Genomic DNA, 22,557 nt, shown 5'->3' with positions numbered 1-22,557 from the left:
GAAAATATACGTGCAAAATTTCAGCAGCTTAATTTTTATCCCTTCCAAGTAAACTTTCTTTATTTGTTCGTTTACTTGTTCGCTTTTTAAGAGAACAAAAATTGCTGCAAGGTTATCCCTTATCAAGTCTACATTTTTTTTTTTTTTTCCCCCACGGAAGCAGTGAAATGTGCATATATATATATACGTATATATATATATATATATGTGTGCATACATATTTGAAATAAAAGAAAATACATGCGCAAATGCACGTATATTTTTTTTTTTTTTTTTTTTTATTCCCTAATAAAGGATAATACACTGTATGCTCGTGATACCTTTGCATACAAATGCACGAATTCTTATTCCGTTTCGTCTTCTTCATCTTATATATATACTTGCACGTATACATATAGTTGTTCTTTTTTTTTTTTTTTTTTTTTTAAATATTTATTTTAATTAGTTTTATTAAGAATAACTTGTCTCAAAAAAGAATAGTAACAAGAATAACCTTTACAAGAGTAAAGCGAAATAACAACATGGGAAGAGCAACCAAAAGTATTGTAAATAAATTGGATTGAACTGAAATGAGCTGGAATGAGCTGAAATGGATTGAACTAAATTGAATTGAACTGAATTGAACTGAATTGAACTGAATTGAACTGAATTGAACTGAATTGAACTATATTGAATTAATTTTTTTTTTTTTTTTTTTTTTTCTTATTTTTTTGTTTTCCCTAAGCAATATCTTTCTCTCTTTGAACGATCAACTTTTTTTCAGCTTGCTTTTTTTTTTTTTTATATTTTAAATTTCATATTTATACATCGAAAATGAATTACTCAAGTATCCGCCACCTTCAAAAACCTTTAGAAAACAAGTTGAACGAGTAATTTTATTTGCATGTAAAAGTGTCTGCAGTGAGAATACGTGTGCATAGACATATGCATGTGGACATATGTGAATATGTATGTATACATGGGCTCAACATTCCTGCGTATTACACCAATGATTACTATTATTAGTAGTAACAGAAGTGGTAATATCTACTGCAACATTAATATTATTAGAAGCGGTGGAGGTAATGCTCATACTGTCCATCAATGCATATGGCTTATCTATTACCCACCTTTTTTCTTTTGTCTAGTATACCTGCCGGAAAGCCAACACACTCGAATAAGTCTACCTTTTGTAAAGTAAAATTTAGAAAAAAGAAAACTAAAATAGTTCTCTTCTATGCCCATCCCTTTGTTCATCTGCTTCTTCACGCCCTTGCTCACTTCCCCTGTATACCCCCTTCCATCATATTCTTTCCCTCACCATATTTTACCACCCCCCCTCCCCCGTACTCTCACCAATTTCATTATTTACCATTTTAAGTTACATTTCGAGGAGACAGGGGAAGTAGAATTTAAAAGCTGCATAAGAAATATTAATCATAGAAATAAAACCTCTGTGTTTGACGGAACTCAAAATGAATGGAGTGGTAAACATATGACCATATGGAGAAATACGCATTTTTTACGTTTATAACATTTCTTGCCTTTTTTTTTTTTTTTTTTTTTTTTTTTTTTTTTTTTTTCCCTTTTCCTACCATTTCATTCGCGTGATCCCAGTTATGTTGATACACACGACATACTAATTTGCAGATTAACTTTGCCATTTTTCTTCTTTTTTTCTTTTTTTTTTCTTACACAAATAATATTTGCAGATAAGGGAGAGGAAAAAAAATCTAATTCTCATAGAATTATGAAAAAACGAATTTTTGATAAATCTTCCTCCTTAGAAATAAAAGGAATATTTCATGATAACCTTTCCAATACTTCAACCATAAAACACGGAAAGAGAATTAACACTGATGTTAGAAGTTTCTATATATTTTCCAAGGATACGTTAGATAAAGACGTGCCAAAAAAAAAAAAATAAATAAATAAATAAAAATAAAAATAAATAAATAAATCGTAATGAAAAAAACGTATTATTTCCTTTTCGTTAAAACATTAATATTAAAGTGTAGTAGTTTCATTTTACTTTTTTTTCTATCCCCCTTTTTAGCAATGACAAAATCGAAAGAAAAAGGTTTACAAAGAAAGAAGAGACAAATATGAAAATTTATAGGACTAAACTTTTTATGAATGTTTTAAAAGCGTTTCTCCATTGTGCCGTTACTTTTCCGATTATTCCATGTTTTGCTACTACTCTTCCGATTGCTCCACGTTTTGCCACTACTCTTCCGATTGCTCCACGTTTTGCCACTACTCTTCCGATTGCTCCACGTTTTGCTACTACTCTTCCGATTGCTCCACGTTTTACTGCTCCCCTTCCCATTATTATATGTCCTATCATATCGACACTTCTTACCCTTCCCCCTCGATTAGCTCCAAAAAGATCAGCAGCTATAGTTTAGAAAAAAATCCATGTAAGTGGGGCGTGGACGTCTTGAGATATTCCCTGCCCCCACCCAAAAAAATGTATAGACATGTAGACAACTTATCGGTAAGAAGAGATTCAAATGAAAGAAAAAAAAAAAAAAAAAATACAAAAAATACACAAAAAATACACAAAAAATACACAAAAAATACGCAAAAAAGTACACAAAAATGAGGAAATAAGTTTACGAATGTGCAAGTAGACACCTTTGCTACCATATCCAAGGGTATTATAAACGGATATACACGCGTATGTGCACACGTACACATACACGTACACGTACACGTACACATACACATACACACACACATACACATACACACACACATACACACACACATACACACAAACATACACACACACATACACACACATTCATACACCACCTATTTTATTTTGTTTTATTTTGTTTTTTCCCCCATTTTTGCAGACTTGTTTGATTCCTAACATAAGCGAAGATTCAATTATTCCGAAAAAAAATAAAAATAATTATGCTACACAGTTGGAGGTTCGTACATGCTAATCGTAATATGAGCATGAATAGTAATGTATATAAAAAAAAAAGAAAATACTAAAATTATCGGTTCAATTTTTATTCGGCATAATTTTTATTTTTTTGTTTTAAAGAAATCATTATGTCCTAAGGAGAATATTTTTATTCCAAACTCGAGCAGAAAGCTAATTCGCGTGCACGAGTCCAAGTTAGAGGTATGAATACTTTTTTTTTTTTTTTTTTTTTTTTTGCCTCCTTTTGTTATTTCTCTACTTCCTACTTCCAACGCCTGTCTCGCCACTTAACTGTGGTACTCTCATCGATGACAAGTATACCTTTTTCATTGTTTTCATTTTCTTCATTTTTTTCATTGTTTTCATTTTCTTCATTTTTTTCACTGTTTTCATTTTCTTCATTTTTTTCATTGTTTTCATTTTCTTCATTTTTTTCACTGTTTTCATTTTCTTCATTTTTTTCATTGTTTTCATTTTTTTCATTGATTTCATTTTTTTCATTTTTCTCTTCTTTTCTTTTCCCTTTCTGCAAAGATGAACTGCGTTCCAAAGGATTGCGAAGGAAGTAGAATAAGGACCACCCCAATTCCTCATCCGGGAAATTTGAATGTTATAACTATATAACCACACAAGCGTAATACCGCGCGAGTGGAACTGCTTTGTATGCACTTGTTATGCATACTGCCGCTACCACTACAGCTACAGCTATAATTATTGTCTTTTTTTTTTTTTTTTTTCTTTGAAGGCCCACTTGACGCCCCTTGTAGAATGTGGAAGAAAGTCATTGTACATAAACCCAACATGCAGAAATAAGATATGCTCCGTTTCCTTTAATTGTACTACTTTTCCTATAATATGAGAAACAACAAACAGGAGGAGCTCTCCTCTTACGCAACTACATATGTGCATGCATAAGTACATATATACAAACATATTTTCATATGCACATACTTCCACACTTCACACTTCATACTTCCACACTTCCACACTTCCACACTTCCACACTTCACACTTCCACACTTCACACTTCCACACTTCCACACTTCCACACTTCCACACTTCCACACTTCACACTTCCACACTTCACACTTCACACTTCACACTTCACACTTCACACTTCACACTTCACACTTCACACTTCACACTTCACACTTCCACACTTCCACACTTCCACCCTTCTAAACGTATGCTGCCCCTTTTCCGGAAATGTAACAACATCCCCCTCGCCTTTTCGTTTTCCCCCTTTTTATGCTCAGATGAACAAGAGCCCTCACCTTATAGGTCAGGAAAAAGAATAGGCTATCTTGGAGCTACAAGTGAAAATTCAATATTTTTATTTTAAATAATAGAAATACAGATTATCTTTTTTAACATCTATTCTGTCCCCTTGGCTTTTTTTCCCCTTTTCATTTAAATTACTTGTTCGTTTTAAAATTTTGTTTTCCACTCAATGTAACATGGTAAGTCTCTTTTTTTTTTTTTTTTTTTTTTTTTTTTGTATGTGATAACTGTGTATATTAACACAGTCATATTTTTTATTTTCGCCATCTTTAATTTGTCTTTCCAACAAAAAAAAAAAAAAAGAAAAAGAGGGAGCGTAGCATAAAGAGTAGAAAAAAGAAAAAAAATATAAAAACGTAAAAAAAAGAAAAAAAAAAAAAAGAAAAAAAAAAAAAAAAAAAAAGAGAACAAATTGCAACGCCGCAATATTGCAAAGTGAAAGGAAAAAATCGGTTTAATTATTCCCCTTCTTTCTTCCAAACTTCTTTTTCTATTTCTTATTTGAAAGAATAACCTTGTCAGTGTGACATACATATAAGTATACATACATACATATATATGCAATGTATGAATGCTTTTTTTTTTTTTTTTTTTTTTTTTTTTTTTTTTTTGTCTTTTTTCTAATTCTTTTCAGAAATAAGGGGAATACAACACCTTTTACGCGCAGTACGCCCCTTCTTCGTGCACGCAAAACTTTGCAATTTTGTCATTCTTTCATATTGCATTTTTCGTTTTGCCATATTTTATTTTTCGTTTTGCTATGCTGCATTTTTCATTTTTCCATATTGCATATTGTATTTTCCTTTTTTTTTGTCCTAATTTACAATTTTTCCATTTTCGCTTGCTCCATTTTTTAAAAATTATGACTTGTTAAGGCGAAACGACAGAATATTTTAAACAGGTCCAACAAAAAAGAAGCGAAAAAATGAACAAAAAAGTAGCGAAAAAATGAACAAAAAAGCAGCGAAAAAATGAACAAAGGGCTTGAAAATTTTGTCGACGAAATGAAAAAAAAAAAAATGAAAGAATATGCCAAGAAGTGAAAAAAGAAGTCAAAAAGGATAGTGCAAAGGTTAGCACAAAATTAACACAAAATTTTCAAAATCAGGAACGCCTATCCTGCGTGTAAGGGATCGCCCCCACGCTCAGCGCTGCACAATACCGGATAGTAACTTGGCACGTCGAGGATACACAGGAGAGCCCCTTAAGTCGACTTTTTTCTCAGTGGGAAACAGAATTTTCCAAATGGGCTTGCATTTTTTGCAACACTTGTTTTGCATAGAAGACAATTTAACAGGCTCCTCATGTGTGGAATTAAAAACAGAATTGCCATTTCTTATAACAGGTATAGCAAAGTGCTTCTTACATAAATGAATTATGTCCATGCATTTGCATGTTTCCATTTCATGTATCTTCGTTTTGTTGTTATACAAATTTGGGACTAGGTTTGGATATATGATAGGTAATATGGATAATTTTGAATAGGCCTTTTTTTCTTTTAAGAACATATCATTAGTTTCCTTTTCATGTTCATATAACTCATCTGGTATATCATATTCATCATCTTTGGATGGACATGTAGAAGGATAATTATGAGAATCATCATAAGAAGTTAATTGTGGAGGAACAATTTTCTGATTAACAAAAATTGAAAAAGAACAAAATGGAGGTACAGATGTATTACTACATGGTCCTTCAATATCGTCAATCCAGAATCCTGGACATGCTATAAGAGTAGCTAAACATTGAGGGAAACAAAGAGACATAGTCTCAGAAACTCGTAATCCTACTGGTAACCAACATATAGGAAATATAGATGCACAGTACATACCTAAATATGCCATAGCACATATACGGTATAGTGTATCAGATGTTTTACCCACTTTAGATGCATATTTTGCTGGAAAGCTTGATATAACACCATTCATAATACTATCTGTTATATCTGCTGTAACAAATTCTGCAGCTGTTATTGGGTATAGTATAGAACCTAAACAATTTTTTCCTGTTACCATTGGTAAACATGGAAGTGGTCTATTTATCCATATAGGTGGAGGTATTAATGGAGGTACAATATCTACAACTGAGCTTGCTACTGATTGAATAAGACCCTTAACCATAGTCAAACTTTGTATTAACATATTAGCTAAACCTGGTTCTTTTATAGACTCAGGACTTTCAATGTTTTCTAAAGAATCTTTCATCCATTTGCTTAAATTATTTCCATAAGTTGATCTCACAGGTCCTCCAGGGTAATCTATATTATTTCCACCCATTTCGTTTGGTGCTCTTCTTTTTCTTTTTTGTTTTGCTTTCCTTTCATCATGTTTTTCCACCTTATCACAATGAGGATTAGATTCATTCAACCTCTTAACTTTTTGAGCAAATCTTTCGTTATACTCCTTATGCATTATCTTTTGCATTAAAAAGGTATAGCCATCTACGTCGAAATGGCTTAGCGCCGACTTGTACAATTGCAGGAAATGCTCCCTCGTCAGGTTTCCACTTTTTATAGCACCCTTTAAGTTTTCAAGCGTTTTGTTTCTCGGTAAACTTCTACTACTGCCGCTGCTACTACCATTACCACTGCTATCGCGACTGTCGGTACTTGTACTTCTACTACTTTTACCATTTTCCTCCTTTTTCTCCTCCATTAAAAAGTCGTACAACTCGTTCGGGTCCGGAAACAGACTTAGTTCCTCCACGTCGACATTGAAATATTCATCCATCCCGTCATCGCCGCTGTGCTCACTACTGTCCACGTTTTCTTTTTCGGTTCTTTGAATATCCGTCTTATCATCGCTTAGTTCATCACTCTGTTCATCATTATGTTTATCAGTTTCCTTGGCACTATGTCCCACTTGTTCGTCCCTCTTCGTTCCTTCCTCTATATATGAATATTGTCCTTTTGTAATTTCTTCCTTTTCATTTTTATTTTTCCCCTCCTCATCTCTTATCCGTGTAATAGCAACATGGGCAACGTGAGTCGTCCCTAAGTTTGATCCATATGTTAAGAACAAAAAAGAAAAGCACAAAAGAGAACAATATGAATGTATACCCTTCATTTAGTATAAGACGCTGCGATTTTACAGCTTTTTTTTTTTTTTTTTTTTTTTTTTTTTTTTTTTGTTATTATACTTCAATACTGTCGTAATACTACTGCAATATTGTAGTAGTATCTTCTTAACTTTATTGATATCTTCTCTTTATTTTTCTTCTTCTTTTCGCTATTTATTGATTGCCTCTTTTTTTTTTTTTTTTTTTTTTTCTTTTGTGCGCGCACTTTAGGATTATTTGTATCTTTTGTATTCTATTCGTACAAAAATGAAAAGGAGTTTATACAATACAAAAATAAGCTTATATATATGTGTACATATGTAGGTGTACGTTAATGCATATATGTGTGTATGTGAGTGTGTGTACTGACACAAGGAATATATCTCTTAAAAGCAGCCAAACTACTGAACAGCAATTCTTATGCGTGTGTGCAACTTTGTAAATTTTTTGAAAAAAAAGGAGTTTACATATACCACGTGTAGGTTTCATTTCTATGTTGTTGTTTTCTTTTTTTCTGCTTGCATATTCATTTGTCTAATCATTTTGCTGTTTACTTTTAAGGTACCACGTTTGTTTTTCTTTTTTTTTTTTTTTCCCGCATTGCAATATTTGCTTGGAGAATAGAACGGGACTCATACATAGCAAGTAGTAAATATCGAATAGCAAGCAGCGAATAGCACATATAACATATCATTTCACATTGAACACTTCGCAAAAAGTTTAGTCGTCAAAGTTGTTTATGTATCAAATAACGAAGTTACTACTTTTTACGGGTCTCTTGACGTTTTCTATCGGGAATACCCAAAAAAATTGCAAAAAAAATTAACAAAAAATTAACAAAAAATATAAGCATGTTAAGCACTCCTTTTTTTGGCTTTTTACGGCAAGTTATAGGTTTACAAAAAAAAAAAAAAAAAAAAAAAAAAAGGGAAAAAATTTGAGTGTACATATACATATATACACACACATAACTGTTTACATACAAGCAGAAAAACAGCTTAATACGTATACGATCTGCAAAATGAACTGAGAAGTGGGTTGTTAACACGTATGCGTAAATGCATACGTACATACATATTTAGATATGTCTGCATGTATGGCACACGCGTTATTGCATGTTTTGTCGAAAAGTTTACTCCCTCAGTGTGATGTGAACAAATCTAATTTGTTCTCTATGCTTAGAGTTGTTAAAATATTAGCTGGAATTTCCCCCAAGAAAAAGGAAAAAAAGGTATAAATGTACCCTCGCACGTTAGTACATTAACACGTTAGTACGTTAACACGTTAGTACATTAACACGTTAGTACGTTAACACGTTAGTACATTAGCACGTTAGTACATTAGCACGTTAGTACATTAACACGTTAGTACGTTAACACGTTAGTACATTAACACGTTAGTACATTAACACGTTGGTACGTTAACACGTTAGTACATTAGCACGTTAGTACATTATCACGTTATTACATTAGCACGTCAGTACATTAGCACGTTAGCACGTTAGCACATTAGCACGTTAGCATTTTTTCACTCTCTCATTACTTCACTTCCTCACTATTTAATTATTCCTTGTAGTCGTACAGTATACATTTTATTATTTTATTTTTTTTTTTTTTTTGTTTATCCTTTTGTTCGTTTGTTTTATTCATAAGGAGGGGGAGCACACTTCTTATATCCAACATCATTTTCCTTCCATATGCCAAATGTCAAAAGCTTTTTATACTCGTTGTCGAATGCGGGAAAGACCAAAGAGACGCAATAAAAGCCCCAAACGTACAACCATGGGCTTAGGCGAGAGCTGCGGATGAGAGCATACAAAAAAAGCACACACATGGGTATACACATGCGCATAAGTATGTATATACATATATACATATATTCATATATGCGTATATATATGTATGTACACGTGTCCGCGTTTGCATATGAGCGTACGATACAAGCAAAGCCAGAACCACGTGCCGCTAAGGCATGGATTTATTGGACAATACTCATTCTTTTGTTCCCTTTTTTTCTTACCAAACTTTGAACCATCCGTATCTCCTTCGAAGGGTAAAATTCCTCGTGCTCATCCAAATCTTTGCATACACAGCTTTTGACATATTTTCTTTTTTTTTTTCTTTTTTTTTTTTTTTTTTTTAATTTTTCAAACTTCTTAAAAATGGGGAGAACAAAAAAAAAATAAAATAATATAATATTTCTCTCGTTATGCGATAATCGGGACGTGATAACAATATATGACAGTATGGAAATTGTTTAGGGATATCATTGATACGCAGGCTGAACGCTGTAGTTTTGCAGTAAAGTAAATTTCAGTGTTGAGCGAATTGCCTTGTTAGTACGTTTTCTACTTTTCGCTTTTTCCACTTTGAGTTTTTCCCTTTCCGTTTTACGCTTTCAATTATTATACAGCTTGTGGAGCAAGCGCTGGATACATGTGCGTGTACGTTCAACACAATTTTGATATAGTTTGCACTTTTCAGAAAATTCAATGATTTCCTTTACCTTATAAGTATGCCTTATCTTTTCTCTTCAACTTTCGTTTAAACGCTAACTATGGTTGGCCATTCCTTTGCTTCAATTTTTTTTACTCGTATCTTTAAAAAATTTGAATTTATTTGGCATTTATTTTCCTCCAATTCGTTCATTTCAAAGTTTTCCTTCCTTTCTTTCTTTCTTTCTTTCTTTTTTTTTTTTTTTTTTTTTTTTTTAAATTTTCCTTGCTTGTTCATGCGAAAAATAGCAAATATGGGAAAAAAAAAAGAAAATATCAAAAAACAAGATACATATATATAATATAAACGGTAAGTAATATGCGCATGTATGGATCGATAAACGTATTTACGTATGTGCATATATGCATATATACATTTATATGTATATTATATATAACATGTATACGTACTTAAATATTACACTGTGCCTTTCTATGCACTCACAATGTGCGAGTTACCAATTTGAACAAATGCTCATGTTGCATTGGGGCACTCGGAGTATTAATTTTTTTTTTTTTTTTTTTCTATAAAATTAGTTGGGCAATTTTTCTCTCTTTTTTGCATGCTTTTTTTTGATTTACCAAAAAATGGTATATAGCGTAAATGAGAATATATACGTATTCCCAGCGGAAGGGGGAATGGCATATAATACTTAAAAATACATGTACATGCGTACGCACGTATATGCATGTACCTACCAAACTACCTACATACTACATGTATACGTACATACTACATGTATACGTACATACTACATGTATACGTACATACTACATGTATACGTACATACTACATGTATACGTACATACTACATATATACGTACATACTACATACAAAAGTACATATGAACGTTACCTCAAAAACTGCTTAAACATTACAATATTTAAAAAACAAACAATGCCATGTTTAAGTAGTCAACACAATTTTGCAGTGAAGAACAACAATTTGTAACAAGCGATTTTGTATAAATTTATGAACAAAAAGAAAAAAAAAAAAAGGAGAAAAAGCAAGAAAGAAAGAAAAAAGGAAAAAACGAAAAAACGAAAAAAGGAATAAAAGAAAAATAGAAAAAAAGAAAAATAGAAAAAAAGAAAAAAGGAAAAAAGAAAAAAAGAAAAAAGAACGAAAAAAAGTAAGAACGAAAAAAAGTAAGAACGAAAAAAAGTAAGAACGAAAAAAAGTAAGAACGAAAAAAAGTAAGAACGAAAAAAAGTAAGAACGAAAAAAAGTAAGAACGAAAAAAAGTAAGAACGAAAAAAAGTAAGAACGAAAAAAAGTAAGAACGAAAAAAAGTAAGAACGAAAAAAGGTAAGAACGAAAAAAAGTAAGAACGAAAGCGAGAACTAACTTAATAAAGGAGCTATATAATTCGGGTAAACGCGCAAGGTAAGGGGGGTAAGTTGTCAAGCCTTTTTAACTGCAGGAAGCGGGGCCAGTCGCTTCTCAATTGCGTAAATATATGCACGTATATATAATAAAATACTTGAAGAAAGAAGTGTATAAAATACCGGAAGGACATCACAAAAATCAGTAACAGAGGAACAAAATGGAAGATATATTCGTTGAAAGCAACGTAAACACAGAAAAAATCAAAGAGAATAAGATAACAGTAGTTAATGTTAATAAAATCATATATAATATTAAAAAGAGAATTAAGAAAAAGAAAAAAAGAAATGGAGGTAATAAAATAAATTACCTTCCTGTTGTCGACCCTACACAGTTACCCAAAGATCTTCCGAATACAAAAAATATAAAAAATAAAAAATTAAAAAATAAATTGAAGAAAGATGTTAAATTAGCTATTTTATCAACTAAAAAAATTTTAGCAAATAAAAAATTCAGAAAAATTGATGAAGGATACATTGACGTGAAGCAGAAGCATCTTGTTCAGAAGAAGGATGACACTGAAGGGGTTCATCCTGTGTTGAAAGGGAAGAAGGGGAAGAAGGGGAAGGAGATTAGAACAAAAAAAGGGATGGATGAAATAAAACAAAGTGGGGTGGATAAAATAAAACAAAGTGGGGTGGATAAAATAAAACGAATAGTGATGGAAGATTTGAATAAAATCGAAAAAGGGGTAGGAAACATTCCCGAGACGAATGCTACTAGTCAAAAGGAGGTGCGCATTATGAAATTTCCTGCACATGTTCAGAATAAAATGCACTTCAGCATGCGTGATGAGCGTAGTTGCTATAGTGGAGAGTACTACAAGCGCACTGAGGAGGGAGAAGAAGGAATCAAGGAGGAGAAGAAAATTCATATTAGCCAAAAGTATATCTACGATAGAGCAGATATAGGGACACAAAAAAAAGTAATAGACTTAAGTTTGAACATGGGACCATATACATGTACATATTCAAGAAATGGAAAATATTTATTAACAACAGGAGATAAAGGACATATAACATTAATAGATACACAAAACTTAGAAACATTATGTGAACTAGAGGTATGTGAAACGGTTAGATGTAATACTATATTACATAATCATAAGCTTTTTGCTGTTAGTCAAAAAAAGTATATGTATATATATGATAACACAGGGTTAGAAGTAAATTGTATAAAAGACATATTATATACATACCAAATGGAATTCTTACCATACCATTTTTTATTAACATCAGTAGGAGAATTTGGAGAATTAGTATACCAAGATATAACTATGGGTAATATAATTACAAGGAAAAAAACGAAAAGGGGTCCATGTTCTATTATGAAACAAAATAAACATGATGCAATTATTTATTTAGGACATAGTAATGGGCATGTTACCTTATGGTCACCTAATGTAGACAAATGTATATGTGATATATATTGTCATTATACTCCTATATCTTCAATAGCTGTAAGTGATAATTATTTAATTAGTGCTTCTATTGATTGTACATATAAAATATGGGATATGAGAAAATTAGAATATATCAAATCGTATAGAGAACATAATATTATTAATAACATAGATATTAGTGATACATCGATTGTTGCATTTTGTATGAACAGTCATTTTAAAACGTATAAAAATCTTTTTACAAAACCGGAAGTTTACTTAACACATAATACATATGGAGATAAAATTAATTCCATATCCTTTCAACCATTTGAAGATATATGTTGTGCAGGTCTCAAATATTCTGTTAAATCATTTCTAGTACCTGGTTCTGGACTAGCAAATATAGACACTTTTGTTAATAATCCATATGAAACAAAGAAGCAGGTAAGAGAGAATGAAGTTAGACTATTACTGGACAAGTTATCACCTGATACCATCCAGTTTAAGCGTAACGAAATAGGAAAGGTAAACCCGTATCAAGACGTGCACCAGAACTCTACTCAACCGGGTTATCAAACGAATGATAGGCCTAATGGACATCTCACTGACAGGTCTAGTAGTTATCCCACGGACAGATCTAATGCACATAAAACATATATCAGTCAACGGCTTACTAATAAAGTGAAGACTCCTGGTAAAATGCGCTATGGAAAGATAAAGACGGACGACAGAGACTACATTTCAGAGGGGTATCATAATGCGGATGATATCAACGGCAGTTGTGGAGCTAATGCCCCATCATTTGGAAAAAAGGGTTTGTGGAAGAAGGCTGCTAAAGGAAAAGTAGTGAATGGACAAACAGATGCAGAAAAGCAAAAGAAGAGAAAAAAAAGAAGGAAAAAAAGGAGAGGATAAAAATTTGGAGGGAGAGGGAGAAAAAAAAACTCACTCTTAGGACCCGATGTACAGAAATATTTGAGAAAAAGTTTAAAGAACAAGATAAATAAAGCCTAGGGGTTGGAAACGCGATGCTCTGATACCCTGAAGGGGGGTGTGGGGGCACAACACGTATAAACGTGTTTATGTGTTTACATGTTATTAATATACATACGACCAATACTCCCATATATATATGCATACGTATGTGTACATTTTTTATTTAATTATTTATAAATACTACTTGTGTACCTACTTAATATGCATACTTATGCGTATGTGCAAAATTAAGTTTATGTTTGTTTCAGTTCTTTTTTTTTTTTTTTAAATAAAATAAAAATAATAAAAGGCATTAACTTTTCTTGTTTAACCTATTACTGCAAAATGGAATTTTTTTTTTTTTTTTTTTTTTTTTTTTTTCTCCCCTTTTTAATAAATATACCAAATTAATGCTGCATAATTTTTCATAAAATTTACTCAATCGTTTTTCATTTAACAATGTATTACCATTTTATTAATATATTATTAATATATTATTAATATATTATTAATATACTGTTTGTGTATACGTTATAACTAAATCCCGGAAAAATGTTGGCCTTGGCCATCCATCATTAGTCATTGCGCATGTATTTTTTTTTTTTTTTCAGCAAAAAGTTTTACGTATTGACATTTGTACAAATGGGTATGTACTATGTATGTATGTATATATGTATGTATATATATATATATATATATATATATATATATTGTATATGTGGTGCATATGTATGATGCATATGTATGATGCATATGTATGCATATAAAAATATAAAATCTGTGTACATATATATTTATTAACGTGGTCATTTTTTTATTTTAAAAGGATAAATTTCAGAAAACGCCTGCATATACTAATTTTATATGCAGCATTTTGAAAAAAAAAAAAAATTAAAGGGAATCTAAACGAAGCTGGGTTATAGTGCCGCTAAACAGAGCGAACCAATAAGCGGTAGATTTGGTACAGTAACAGTTGTACAGTATAGGTCAAATATCGATAATAATTTTATAATAAATTCCACTATGAAATAAAAGAGCGCAGTTAACATGATGTAAAAATTATGTTTATTTGTATATTTGAATTGTAGGGTCATCTCTTGCCACTATACAAGTAATTATGTATGTAATATTATTTGTATATTATATATACGTTATAAGTATATTATATGGGCATGTTTGATGAATGTACCAATTCGTAAAATACATGGATTGAAAAAATGAGTTTAATTCTTTTTAAAAAGAATCTATAAATATTATGCATAAAAAAATAGAGGGTACGATTATAGCACAAAGATAATAGATTGTCGGTACATGTAATCCTATATACGTACGTACATACGTATATATATATATATATATATTTAGAGGACAAAATGACGACAGCACATAGGCCCACTTGGTATAATGCCATAGGGGGGGAAAACCAGGGTAAGCAAAAACAAAAGTGCAATGAAGGAGTGATCAAACAGTATGCACTTAAAAGAGAGACATAAATTGAGTTCGCGAGTTGTTCCTTTGTAGTTATATGTGCCCACATACGTACATATACTTACATATGTACTTATACTTACATATGTACTTATACTTACATATGTACTTATACTTACATACGTACATATACTTACATACGTACATATACTTACATATGTACTTATACTTACATACGTACATATACTTACATACACGTACGTGTATTATCTCACTGTTTGCGCGAATGAACACGCCATATTAATTTTTCCGCGAAGCGTCATTTTTAATGCATATGTTTTACATGCACACAGTCAGGCTGTTCATTCGAGTCTCTAATGTTTTCCTTTTTTTTCACTTGGTCCATTTTCTTCCCATTTCAGGGGGCAATAGAAAAGTTAGCCAAACTGCAAAAGTTTGTAGTAGGGATTTACCCGGTCATATGCAAATGAAGACAAGAGACTTAAGCGACCATGTAGAAGATAAAGAGCTAATTAAAAACAATTTAATCCAACTTGAAAACAGCGGCAATAAAGTAAACAATAACAACAGTAGTAGTAGTAACAAGGACAAACTACGAGCAATTGAAAATATTAAGAAGCTAACGAACCATGATTACACTAACCTGTATCCTGAGGATGAAGATGACGAAATTGAGGAGGAATGGATATCACAGAAAAGGAAAAAAATCAAAATCAGGAAAAAATTGAACGAAAGAATGAAGGGAAAAACTGAAAGTATGAATATGAAAAAAAATAATAATAACGCGAAGGATAACACATCGGATAAAGCAAACGACAACTCGAATAATGGCAATTGCAGTAGCGATGAAGCATACGCAGATAATGATTACGAATCAAATGAAGAAGAAGAAGACGACGAAGACGATGAAACGGATGAAGAGGACGAAGAAGAAAAGGAGCTTATGAGAGAGCTCGAAATTTTAAAAAGAGAAAAGATGGAAAAATTGAAAAAGGAAAAAGAGGAACAAGAACTGATGAAAAACAAAAATAACAACATACTTACCAACAACCCACTAATCAATTTAGAAGACAGTAGCGAAAATGAAGAATCCGAAAAAAATAAAAAAAAAAGAAAGTGGACTGATGAAGCTATATTTAGAAATACGTGTGAAAAAAAAGAGAAGAAGGTATCCTTCATCAATGACACTGTTCGCACAGCCTTTCACAAAAAATTTTTATTTAAATATATTCATTGATGTTGTGATATTATCAATGTGCAAATGGAAAGAGAGTAGAGGGAGTAAGAGGAAAAAGAAAAAAAAAAAGAAAAAAAGATATTTCAAGTGATCTTTCGCCTTTTAGTTCTTTCATATTGCAAATTTTGTATTGTTCCTGTGTGGTTCGCGCTTTTTTATGACCATTGGGAGCGTGCAGTGAATGGGTAGGTACATACATAATATATCTGCACACACAAACCAATGAACATGAATATATATGTATATGTATGTATGTACTTGCGTGCACGTAATAATCCCCCGCTGACTAGACGAATTCTTGGATAATATCCCCTTCAATTTGTGCTGCTTTGTTTTGTTTCTTTTTTGCTATACTTTTTTTGTTTTCGCCATGTTTTATTTTTTTTCATTTATGCAATTCTTTTTTTTTCCCCCTGATATATTTGATAAATTTACGAATTTCGCTAACTGGTCAAAAAAAAAATTTGTTTTCGCGTTTTTTCGCCATTAAAATATGAACATGTTCAGAATTAAAAAAAAAAAATTAATAATATAATAGCAATGCACACAAGCACAAATTAATAATATAATAGCGATGCACACAAGCACAAATTAATAATATAATGGCGATGCACACAAGCACGAATTAATAATATAATAGATGCACACAAGCGCAAATTAATAATATAATGGCAATGCACACAAGCACGAATTAATAATATAATGGAGATGTACGACAAGCATGAAATAATAATATAATGGAGATGTACGACAAGCATGAAATAATAATATAATGGAGATGTACGACAAGCATGAAATAATAATATAATGGAGATGTACGACAAGCATGAAATAATAATATAATGGAGATGTACGACAAGCATGAAATAATAATATAATGGAGATGTACGACAAGCATGAAATAATAATATAATGGAGATGTACGACAAGCATGAAATAATAATATAATGGAGATGTACGACAAGCATGAAATAATAATATAATAGCGATGCATGACAAGCACTGGAAGCAAAGATATGGGCATCTCTTCATCTAACTTAAGCATCTCTTCGACTACTTAAGAAGGTCTATTTTTTTCCTGACGACGAGACGTTAAACTTGAAAAACACAATATCGCCATCCTCCACAACATAGTCTTTTCCCTTTTGCAAATATTTCCCATTAGCTTTGACTTCCCCTTCCGATTTAAATTCAACCAAATCGGTATATTTGTAAACTTCTGCACAAATGAATCCTTTTTCAAAATCTGTGTGAATAACTCCAGCTGCTTGTGGAGCTTTTGCTCCTTTTCGAATGGTCCAACACTTGACCTCATCTTGTCCACATGTAAAAAAATGAATTAAATTAATTTCATAATATCCTGTTTTTATAATTTTATTTAGCATACTTTGTTTAATATTATTTGCCTTAAAATATTCAGATTTTTCTTGCTCAGTCATACTTAATATTTTTTGCTCAAAATCTGCACAATATGGAATAATTGTTCCTTTATTTTTTTCTTGTACCCAATTATAAATTTTAGCCAAGTATTTATTTTTTTGTCTTATGAAATCTACTTCACTCATATTCACTAAATAAACAACAGGTTTTGCTGTTAAAAAATTAAATTCATTTATTACTTCGATTTCCGAACTTTTCCAATTACCATCCTTTATCCATTTATGTTCTTTTAAAAAATTTAAAACTACTTGTAAAACATCATGTTCAGTTTGTTTTACTTTATCTTTCTTATTTCTATTTAACACTTTTTTTACTTCTTCTAAATTTTTTTCACAATGACTAATATCTTTATATATTAACTCTGAATTGATAATATCTAAATCTCGTACAGGATTTATATTACCTTCTGTGTGTATTATATCTTCATTTTCAAATGCTCGAACAACATGATATATACCATCAACTGCAGCTATATTTGATAAAAAATTATTTCCTAGACCTTCACCTAAGTGAGCATTCTTTACTAATCCAGCTATATCAAATATGGACAAGTATGCATGTACTGAACTCTTTGGTTTAAAATGGTTAACTAACCAGTCGAACCTTTCATCTTCCACTGTAACCTTTGCTTCATGGGGATCTATCGTACAAAAAGGATAGTTCTCTGCTGGGATATTCAACTTTGTCAGCACATTGAACGTGGTGGATTTGCCTTAAAAGGGGGAAGGACAGAGCAGGGACAATTGCCGCGGAGAAGTAGACATGTATGTGTGCGTGCACATATGTACGTACACGCATGTATGTATTTGCACGAATGTATACTCACGTATGTACATACCCATGCACATACTCATGTTCATACTCAAGCACGCATACCTACATTGGGTAAACCAACTAGTCCCATCTTCAATGTGTTCTTGGGTCTGAGGACGGAATTACATTAAAACGTTTTCGTTACACGTTCATGTGTGAGCTGGGGGGGAGCTCCCATGCACAAATATGAATAAGTATAAACAGGTACATACGTACATAGCAGAATAAACAAGCACACATATACATACGTGCATACGTACACATATACATACGTGCATACGTACACATATACATATGTGCATACATACACATATACATACGTGCATACGTACACATATACATATGTTCATACATACATATATACATACGTGCATACGTACACATATACATATGTTCATACATACATATATACATACGTACATATGTTCATACATACATATATACATACGCACATAGGCACATACGTACTTATATATATGCGTATTTGTCAAAATATGTATAAATTGGGGGATACTAGCGTGACACCCTCCTTGTGGGGTTACCTGCCCAGTAGTATTTTTTGCTCCTCTTCCTTCTTCTTTGGTGCCATTTGTAATCAATAAAAATGCTAATTTGCTAAAGGCTATCAAATGTTCCAATTGTTAGCTAGTACTATGGAGCTAGTCAGTTCTTCACTGCTAATTTGAAATATATCCGTTTATTCTTAAAATGTGCAATCTGTGGATGCTTATATATATTTTTTCCCTTTTTTTTCTCTTTTTTTTCTCTTTCAAATGAGTAGTAGTATAACACGATAAGTAGCAGTCTCTAATGTACGACTTTGTCAAAAGAGAAGCAGTCGACAATTTAAAACGAAAGCTAATTATAAATTTTAAAATGTTCTACGGAGGAAAAAAATAACACCAAAAAGTACCACAAAATGGCTTCAACAAATTAAAGCTTAAGATAGTTCAACCAGAAATAGATATCATAAAATGTATGTTATATATGCACATCAAAATTAAGGAAATTTTTCTTCATTTTTCACTCCTCATTCTTCGTTCTTTACTACTCTTCTGTTTTATTTTTTATTTTTTTATTTTGTAATTTATTTTATTTTTTTTTCTATCTAAATGGGCTTTTCCTTTTTTTCAACTTTATTTACATATGTATGTGCCACATTCTTTATACAGAGTATATAGGCCTTAATAAAAATGCGTTTTTTTTGAAAAAAAAAAAAAAAAAAAAAATTAATACTGGTAATGGAAAGAAAAACAATACGAAGATATAAAGTAATAGAGAAAAGTACCTAAGAATGGAAATTTTTTTTTTTTTTTTTCCATAAAGTTTCTTCCTCATATATTGTTCTGTCATATAATATAGGGGTAACCTAAGTTTAAATAATATTTTTTTTTGTAAATCAAATATAAAGTGAAAGAACATGAGAATACCTTTTGTTGTGCCACGTGAAAGGTTTTTCTAATTTGAATATGGATATAATAGTTCACACCATATATAAAAAACAAAAAAAAAAAAAAAATGTAAAAGTGTAGTAGTGAGGGATCGTTTGCTTCCGTAATGTCAATTACCAACAGTGTATAGTTTTAGCCTTTCCCCTATTCCCCATGAACACATATACATACATATGTTTACTCGGTGCATTTACATGTGAGGATAAGCTTCCAATTTTTGAAAGCAGGCCCGAAAGACAACAACATTTAGGGAGATAATATCCAGGCATGAGTAGATAAAAAGAAAAAAAAAAAAAAAAAAGTGCGCAAGGAAAAGTATGGTGCAGATATAGCGTGTGCATAGCGTATGTATAGTATCCTATCGCATAGGACAACATAGCACAGCATAACATAAAACACTGCAGCTCAAGATAACTGAACTCACCATGATTAGAAGTATGGCATGCCATATATATATTGACCTTTGGAACGGTTGGTAATACAAAAGCTTATGGTAAAACTGACCTAAAGTGTATCAAATTATTAACCTAGTCATTTGTGGCTGTAAACATTTTGCCAAGTACTCTCTATACCAAGTTAGGGCATCAGAGGGAGTTAAAATAAAATGGCAAAAAATAAACAACAAAAGGAGCACGAAGCATATGCATACACCCTTAGCCGCCATACTGCTACCGTATCACTGTAAGTAATATATGTATATATATATATACATGCATCTATACATACGCATGTACGCGCGCATATATGTATATTTATATGTACAAACAAACTTCGTGAAATACACGTTCGACGGTGAGCATTGAAAATGGGTCAATTTTTTATTTTCGCATTTTTGTCCGCACATATTTTTTTATTTTAAAACATACACTTTTATGAACGAAAGGAAAACAAAAACGGAGAATATATCATGAGAAAGATAAAAGTAAAAATATCCATTTTCTTAAATGACACTGCAAAATATATTGCTTGTTCATACTTTTTACATCGAGTTTATAAGTACTACCATTTGCATAGCGCAAGAACAAAATCTGCCAATTCATATTTCACCTTTTCTATTTTATGTCTTTATTTTCCTTATTTCTCATCCGTTTTGTCAAAAAGGATAGTGATATATAACGCTGACGTAGAACTGTTATAATTTTATGTGCACACGTGAACGTACTAGCAGAATAAATAAAACTAGAGTCATTTAAAAAATAATATCAAGGAGGGTAAAGCGAAAAGTTTATACACCCACATTTTGCCTTGTCGTACGAGAAGAACAACGGTGCTAATAGAAGAGGAAATAAACGTAATAATAAAAAATGTATATCTGCTTTATTTTACTAAAAAAAGAATAAGAATAAGATAATATGAATGGGATAGAATAAATATACAAAATTAATAAAAAAACTTAGATTATATAATAGCTCCGTGCAAAAAAAAAAAAAAAAAAAAAAAAAAAATTTTTGAAACATAAGGGCAAATACTGTGTGCTTGTTTACTTGTAAGAAAAATAAAATATTACAAAAGGAACTTGGAGCATTTATATATGTACCCTGGCAAACCGTATCCCGCATGGAGTAGCCAGAGAATGAAGATATATTTGTATAATTACGTATACATACATAGAATATACACATGTATAATTACGTATACATACATAGAATACATACATGTATAATTACCTATACATACATAGAATACATACATGTATAATTACCTATACATACATAGAATATACACATGTATAATTACGTATACATACATAGAATACATACATGTATAATTACCTATACATACATAGAACACATACATGTATAATTACGTATACATACATAGAATACATACATGTATAATTACCTATACATACATAATTATCACATATATGCACGAAATGCATACCCGTATGCATGAGATATGTGTAATGTCAAGGGCAAGTTTTAAAAATCAACGGAAAGGGATTCCATTTTTCCTTTTTTTTCTATTTTTTTTAGTATTGTTTTTTCTTTTTTCTTTTTTCTTATTCCTTTTTTTGCATTGATTTTTCATTGCACATCTTTCTATTCATTTCACATCTTCTTGACGAATAATTTTCTTTTTTTATTTAGGAAGTTCCTAGTAGCAAGGATGTTTTCATCACGTTGAGAAGATCCTAGCATTGTTTTTATTTTACTTCATATTTATTTTATTTTTGTTTTATTTGATGTTTATTTTATTTTACATTTATTTTATTTTTATTTTACATTTATGTTATTTTCATTTTATTTTTATTTTACTTTATTTTAAATTTATTTTATTTTCATTTTATTTTTATTTTACTTTATTTTAAATTTATTTTATTTTCATTTTACTTTATTTCATTTTTATTTTTTTTTTTATTTTCAAGTTGGTAAGGAGGGGGTGGTAAAAAAAAAGATGAGAAGGACTTAACTGTTATACCCTTTTAAAAATTACGATTAAAAGAATTTACGGCTTTTGTTTTCCAGCAATTAATGAGGCTTTTTTTTTTTTTTTTTTCATTGTTTTCCTTCTTCATCTACGTCTTTTCTGTAGCTGACTATTTCATCCAGAAAGCAGCAACCTGGATGGCTTAGCAGTGCATATAATTCGATTTTTCATTTAATTATTATTCTGTAATGATTTATTTATTGTTCTGTTATGATTTAATTATTATTCTTTTATGATTTAA

At 31.1% G+C, this 22,557-nt stretch overlaps 6 protein-coding genes across 6 annotated transcripts; 3 read left to right on the top strand and 3 right to left on the bottom strand.

Annotated features, from left to right (window-relative positions):
- Positions 1 to 924: 924 nt before the first annotated feature.
- On the top strand, positions 925 to 4,259 carry PmUG01_03029300 (conserved Plasmodium protein, unknown function; the record flags this gene model as incomplete). Its single annotated transcript, XM_029003033.1, has 11 exons — positions 925 to 977; positions 1,128 to 1,176; positions 1,361 to 1,466; positions 1,692 to 1,872; positions 2,036 to 2,059; positions 2,359 to 2,476; positions 2,841 to 2,918; positions 3,038 to 3,118; positions 3,452 to 3,526; positions 3,663 to 3,753; positions 4,174 to 4,259. 11 exons carry the CDS (start codon positions 925 to 927, stop codon positions 4,257 to 4,259), a joined length of 942 nt encoding a protein of 313 aa, XP_028859507.1.
- A 1,084-nt stretch (positions 4,260 to 5,343) lies between these two features.
- On the bottom strand, positions 5,344 to 7,263 carry PmUG01_03029200 (conserved Plasmodium protein, unknown function; the record flags this gene model as incomplete). Its single annotated transcript, XM_029003032.1, has 1 exon — positions 5,344 to 7,263. The coding sequence occupies one exon, from the start codon at positions 7,261 to 7,263 to the stop codon at positions 5,344 to 5,346; it is 1,920 nt and encodes a 639-aa protein (XP_028859506.1).
- Positions 7,264 to 8,896: 1,633 nt separating this feature from the next.
- On the bottom strand, positions 8,897 to 9,357 carry PmUG01_03029100 (conserved Plasmodium protein, unknown function; the record flags this gene model as incomplete). Its single annotated transcript, XM_029003031.1, has 2 exons — positions 8,897 to 9,053; positions 9,275 to 9,357. The coding sequence occupies 2 exons, from the start codon at positions 9,355 to 9,357 to the stop codon at positions 8,897 to 8,899; spliced, it is 240 nt and encodes a 79-aa protein (XP_028859505.1).
- A 1,940-nt stretch (positions 9,358 to 11,297) lies between these two features.
- Positions 11,298 to 13,436, top strand: UTP7 (U3 small nucleolar RNA-associated protein 7, putative; the record flags this gene model as incomplete). Its single annotated transcript, XM_029003030.1, has 1 exon — positions 11,298 to 13,436. The coding sequence occupies one exon, from the start codon at positions 11,298 to 11,300 to the stop codon at positions 13,434 to 13,436; it is 2,139 nt and encodes a 712-aa protein (XP_028859504.1).
- Positions 13,437 to 14,869: 1,433 nt separating this feature from the next.
- On the top strand, positions 14,870 to 16,182 carry CWC15 (pre-mRNA-splicing factor CWC15, putative; the record flags this gene model as incomplete). Its single annotated transcript, XM_029003029.1, has 2 exons — positions 14,870 to 14,924; positions 15,347 to 16,182. 2 exons carry the CDS (start codon positions 14,870 to 14,872, stop codon positions 16,180 to 16,182), a joined length of 891 nt encoding a protein of 296 aa, XP_028859503.1.
- Positions 16,183 to 17,249: 1,067 nt separating this feature from the next.
- On the bottom strand, positions 17,250 to 19,024 carry PmUG01_03028800 (GTP-binding protein, putative; the record flags this gene model as incomplete). Its single annotated transcript, XM_029003028.1, has 3 exons — positions 17,250 to 18,334; positions 18,499 to 18,545; positions 18,978 to 19,024. The coding sequence occupies 3 exons, from the start codon at positions 19,022 to 19,024 to the stop codon at positions 17,250 to 17,252; spliced, it is 1,179 nt and encodes a 392-aa protein (XP_028859502.1).
- Positions 19,025 to 22,557: the final 3,533 nt, after the last annotated feature.

Source organism: Plasmodium malariae (assembly GCF_900090045.1).
Source record: "Plasmodium malariae genome assembly, chromosome: 3".
In the NCBI taxonomy this organism is placed as follows: Eukaryota; Apicomplexa; class Aconoidasida; order Haemosporida; family Plasmodiidae; genus Plasmodium; species Plasmodium malariae.
Note: the sequence above shows the minus strand (reverse complement) of the source record. Positions and strands in the feature narration are given on the sequence as shown.